Below are 5516 nucleotides of genomic sequence, written 5' to 3'. Positions count from 1 at the left end.
AGGCAATCCACTCACCTCAGCCTCCCAAAGGCAAGGGATTACAGGCTGAGCCACCGAGCTGGCTACATTTTTTTTGAGTAGGAGTCTCACTCTGTCGCCTAGGCTAGAGTGTAGTCACATGCTCATGGCCACTGCAACCTCGACCTTCTGGGCTCAGGTGATCCATCTCAGCCTGCAAGTAGCTGAAACTATAGGCGCACATCACCATGTTGGGCTAATTTTTTGGATTACTGTAGAGATGAGCTCTCGCCAAGTTGCCCAGGCTGGTCTCAAATCTCTGGACTCGGGCAATCCTCTTGCCTCCGCCTCCCAAAGTGAGCCACCGTGCCCAGCCCAGAAAGATCACTTGAGCCCAGGAGTTGGAGGTTTTGGTGAGCCATGATCATGCCACTGCATTCCAGCCTGGGCAAGAGTGAGATGCTAACAACAACAACAAAATTAACCAGGCATGGTAGTACATGCCTATAGTCCCAGCTCAGGAGGTTGAGGCAAGAGGCAAGAGGCTCCCTTGAGTCCAGGAGTTTGAGGCTGCAACGAACTATGATTGCACCACTGCACTCCAGTCTGGACAACATTTCTTAAAGAGGACACAGGGGAGCCGGGTTCGGTGGCTCAGCCTGTAATCCCGCGCCTTTGGGAGGCTGAGGTGAGTGGATTGCCTGAGCCCGCGGGTTCGAGACCCGCCCGGGCAGCGAGACCACATCTCTACAAGAAATCCAAAAATCAGCCGGGAGTGGTAGCGCACGCCTGTAATTCCGGCTACTCGGAAGTCTGAGGTGGAAGGATCGCCGGAGCCCAGCAGGTCGAGGCTGCGGTGGCCGGGAGCGGCCACTGCACTCTAGTCTGGGTGACAGAGTGAGACTCCAACTCAAAAAAAAAAAAAAAGAGGACACAGGGCTCATGGAGGACTTGGTCCAGTGATGAATGAAGGGGGACTACGGAGCTTTGTCCAGCAGAAACCTTTCCTTCCAGCCCTCCCATGTGCCCACACTGGGATACCTTTCCAGGAACATGGCCCAGCATCTCCATCTTCACTACCCTCAATGACTAATGATTGAGTAACTAGCTGCCACCAGACACAAGCACACACCCAAGAGTGTGCCGGACCCTGACCCAAACCCTCTCATATGGGGAAGGGGGTGACCAGTGAGGACGAGGGTCTGTCACGGCAGGCAGGTGTACCACTGGAAGCAAATGACACTGCATAAAAGCCTCAGAGAACCAGAGGCACAAGACTGAGACTCTGAACCTGAGAAGGAGGGGACAACCGCAACGGATCCACCCCACCTCCTTGGCACACAGCCTGACACAGCTTGCCCTGCTGTATGACTCTTCGTAAGTCATTTCCCCTGCCCAGAACACCTTCACAATCATCTCATCTGTCACTGTTACCACTCAACTCACTCTCTCTTCTCTGGATTCTCTGGTATTTACCCATTAAGTTTAGCTTTCGAACACATATTTTCATGTGTTTCATTACTCATAATGGTCAGCATTGTGCCTGGCATTGAGGATACAAAGCAGAAAAGCAGCTCTTTCACCACTTTGCAGCCATAGGCTCTTTGAGGGCAAAGGTCATGCCAAATCCTTCCTTCCCTGTAAAAAGCATAAGGGTGCTCATGCCTATAATCCCAACACTTTGTGAGGCCGAGGCAGGGGGGGTTACTTGAGCCCAGGAGTTCAAGACCAGCCTGGGCAACATAGTACGACCTCATTTCTGTAAAAAAAAATTAGTCGGGCATGGTAGCGTATGTCAATAGTCCAGCTACTTGTAAGGAAGAGGCAGAAGAACTGCCTGAGCCCAGGAGGCTGAGGCTTTGGTGAGCCGTGATCATGCCACTATACTCCAGCCTGGGCAACAGAGAGACAAGCTCAAAAAAAAAGGAAGTGTAAATGCCCAGCACAGGCAGGTGGACTTGGTGACAATTCTTGTCTTGATCAGACCATCTGAGGGGATGCCCAGGCCCCTAGCTCATCCCCTCCTCCAACACCCTGCAGCCTGACAGAAGCAGTGGGGAGGACCAACATACCTGAGCACACACGATGATGAGGTCAGGATTGGTCCGAAGCCAGTCCAGGAAGACTTTCACCGCAGGAAGCAGGCCTTCGGCCACGAGGACCTGCAACTTCTCCTGGATGCTGCGCTCGTTCCGACAGGAGCGCCCGCTGGATTCGCTCCCCTCTGACTCAGAGCCCTCCTCAGAGGCTGGAATGGGTGAGTGGAGGAGAGAGAACTGGGATAAACAACTAATAGGCACTTGGCAACAGGCCTCAGCGCTGCATGGGGGGATCGTGCCACCCCGCTTCCCGGGCTCCAGAGGAATTCTGATCATCAGAAAGAGGTGGGGAATTCACTGACAGGCCCTTCTCCAATGTTTCCAGGCCCACGAACTGGTTGTTTCAAAATATGGTGTCTTTTATGCCTTTGTTGAAGATCAGGTGACTGTGTGTGAATTGATTTCTGGGCTTGCTGTTCTGTTCCATGGGTCTATGTGTCTGTTTATGTATCAGTACAATGTTGATTTGGTTACTGTAGCTTTATAATAAGTTTCGAAGTAAAAAAAATATACATGGTGCTTTTTAAATATGACACTTTCACACGCAAGCTAATTTGTGAGGTTGGTCTACAGCTATTCACCCAACCAGTATTTAAGAGATGCTTACTCTGTGCTGGAAGGCAGGGCAGACAGGGAGAAAGCCAGGACACAGAGTTAAAAAGAATTACTTTCTTTTTGTGTGTGTGTGTATATGTGTGTGAGTTGGAGTTTCACTTTGTCACCCAGGCTGGAATGCAGTGGCACACTCATGGCCACCCCAGCGTCGACCTGCTGGGCTCCGGTGATCCTTCCGCCTCAGCCTTCCAAGTAGCCGTAACAACAGGTGTGAGCTACCACATCCAGCTAATTTCTTGATTTTATTGTAGAGACGATATCTTGCCAAGGTGCCTGGGCCGATCTTGAACCCACGGGCTCAGGCAATCCACTCACCTCGGCCTCCCAAAGTGCTGGGATTATAGGCTGAGCCCGGCCAAAAAGAATTACTTTCAACTCCTAGCTCTTCCACCTTGTAAGTTAGAACATCCGGCAGGTCCCTTCACCTCTCTGATCATCAGCTTCCTCACTGCTTTTACTCATTCAGCCATTTAATATTTACTAAGTCCCACCCAAGTGCTAGGTACTGTTCTGGGTACTACAGATACAGCAAGAGACAAGATGTATTCTTGTCTTGCTCTCAAGAAGCTCACAGTCTAGTTGGGAAGGCAGACGAGTCGACAGTCAACCTCACCAGAGCAGGAAAGAGCTGGAGGCTGCAGAGCTGCAGGAGTCACATGAAGCAAATCTAACCTGGCCTTGAAGGAGCCCCAGACCAAGGGATTTTCAAGCTGAAATCTAGGGGGCAAGTAAGAATTAGCCAGTGACAGGCTCAGAGCAAGGGAGGAAAAGCATGTTCCAGACAGAGGGAGTGCCATGTACAAAATTCTGGGGTAAAGCCAGGCGCAGTGGCTCACACCTGTAATCCCAGCACTTTGGGAGGCTGAGGCGAGGATTGCCTAAGCCCAGGGGTTTAAGACCAGCCTGAGCAACACAGTGTCTCGTCTCTAAAATAAACCAAAAAAGTAGCTGGGCATGCTGGAGCACACCTGTAGCCAGGCATGGTGGCACACACCTGTAGTTCCGGCTACTTGGAAGGCTGAGGCAGAAGGATCGCCGGAGCCCAGCAGGTCAATGCTGAGGTGGCCGTGAGTGTGCCACTGTACTCCAACCTGGGCGATGGAGTGAGACTCTGACTCAACAAAAAAAAAGTTTTGGGGTAAAAAAGCAAGATAGACAAGATTTAAAGTAGGAATAACTCTTCTACCACAAGACTACTAAGAACGTTAAATAAGACGATACTGAGAACTGGACAGCCTAGTGCCTGGCATAGGGTTGGCTTAACAAATGGCTGTTGCTACTAAATGGGGACTCCCTCTGCAGGGAAGACCCAAGGAAAGAATTCACCTACCCTGGTGGGTGCTGGTTTTTCTAGCTTCCCGGAGCCCTGGAGGGACCTGGGATGGCACCAGGGGAGGGAGCTGCAGCTACAATTGCAGGGTGGAGAGAAAAGCCCCACACCCACAGGGCAGGGTGGAGTGGGAGAGAAATGAGACCAAGAAGTGGGTTGGCTGAGAGCTGGTAGTGAAGAAGTGAGGAGAGTGGATCATCAGGAAAAAACGTGTGGGCTATACAACAAGCAGAGGGCTGGGTAGGAGGCAGTCAGGGCAGCAACGAGAAGTCACTCACACAGAGGAATGGACAGAACAGATGACGGAGGCCCAGATACCTGGTTCTGAGGGCTTGTCGACATCCCCATTGACACAAGGCCTGTGGCAGGGTAAGGTGTGAGCCTCAGTGCTAGGCTGAAGGAGCAGGTTGCTGAAGGTGGGGGCCAGTCGGAAGCAGCGTTTGGTCTGGAACATCTGGGTGGACATGGCTTGTAGATTGCTGGCAATGCTAGCCTCACTGGGGCCTAGTGGCCCATTGAGGGAATCAGGAGCCTCTGATCTTGCCCGAGGGTGCTCCAGGGCTGGAGACCGTGTCCCCTCATCTTCTTCCATATCTTCCAGGTCTGATCGGGATTCCTGGCTGTTCATTTCTGAGTCCGTCTCAGCATCAAAGGCTGTTTCCCCACCTTCAAGACTCTTGTCGGAGCCACTGTCTGAGCCCTCGCTGGCCCGGGCCGAGTCATGGCTCGAGTCTGATTCAAAACCTTCACTTAGGTCGCTGTCATCTCCAGCTTTGGGCGGGTGGCGGCGGCGGCGGAGGCAGGAGAGGCGGGAAAACTTCCGGCTCTTTCTGCCCTCACATGCCAGGGGTGCTGCAGAGGGAGGCTCGGGATCTGGCTCTTCCTCCTTCTCCAGAGGCTCCTTGGAGGAGTCTGGTTCATCTGTGGAAAGAGGATGGCCAGGGGCAGCCCAGGGAACAGCTCTCCAACATCCCCCCGCAAGTCTGTGTTCCTTTCCCTGCTCTCCAACATCCCACCCCCAAGTCTGTGTTCCTTTCCCTGCTCCCCACGCTCCACGCCGACCTTTCCACAGCCACAACCTCCCCGTTCTCCCACCTGTGCCATCGCTCTGGAATGACGGGACAGGGTTCTCGCCCTCCTCCAGCTCAGCCTGCAGCCGTATGTTGACATGATTGACGAGGTGGGAGAAGAGGGCCAGGGTGAAGGCAATGGCTGCACTGTACTGCTTGGATCCTGAAGCCAGAAAAGCCAGGCATTAGAGGCCCACCATTTCCAACTCTATCTCATCTGCTCTCAACTCTCCCAAGGACCCAACTACCCACCAAAACTTCTTCCGAAGTAAAAAACACAGCCAGGCTCGGTGGCTCAACCTGTAATCCCGCACTTTGGGAGGTTGAGGTGAGTGGATTGCCCGAGTCCGTGGGTTCCAGACCCACCTGGGCAACTTGGCGAGACCTCATCTCTACAATAAATCAAAAATTAGCCGGGCATGGTAGCGCGCGCCTGTAGTTCCA

General features: G+C 52.8%; 1 protein-coding gene across 3 annotated transcripts in view; it reads right to left on the bottom strand.

Moving 5' to 3' along the window:
- SMG5 (SMG5, nonsense mediated mRNA decay factor) overlaps positions 1–5516 on the bottom strand; it is a 34919-nt gene that overhangs the window by 10856 nt on the left and 18547 nt on the right. For 2 of the 3 annotated variants that reach the window (XM_008059142.2, XM_021712819.1), the window contains exons 11-13: positions 5098–5235; positions 4321–4923; positions 2031–2206 (exon numbers count right to left, since the gene is read on the bottom strand). In XM_008059142.2, coding sequence (XP_008057333.1) covers positions 2031–2206; positions 4321–4923; positions 5098–5235 — 917 coding nt within the window. The remainder of the gene's footprint in view (positions 1–2030; positions 2207–4320; positions 4924–5097; positions 5236–5516) is intronic. The other variant, XM_021712814.1, reaches the window with a different exon arrangement.

Source organism: Carlito syrichta, unplaced genomic scaffold (assembly GCF_000164805.1).
Source record: "Carlito syrichta isolate Samal-C Ts95f unplaced genomic scaffold, Tarsius_syrichta-2.0.1 Scaffold90671, whole genome shotgun sequence".
NCBI lineage: Eukaryota > Metazoa > Chordata > Mammalia > Primates > Tarsiidae > Carlito > Carlito syrichta.
This window is presented reverse-complemented; position numbering and strand designations above follow the sequence as displayed.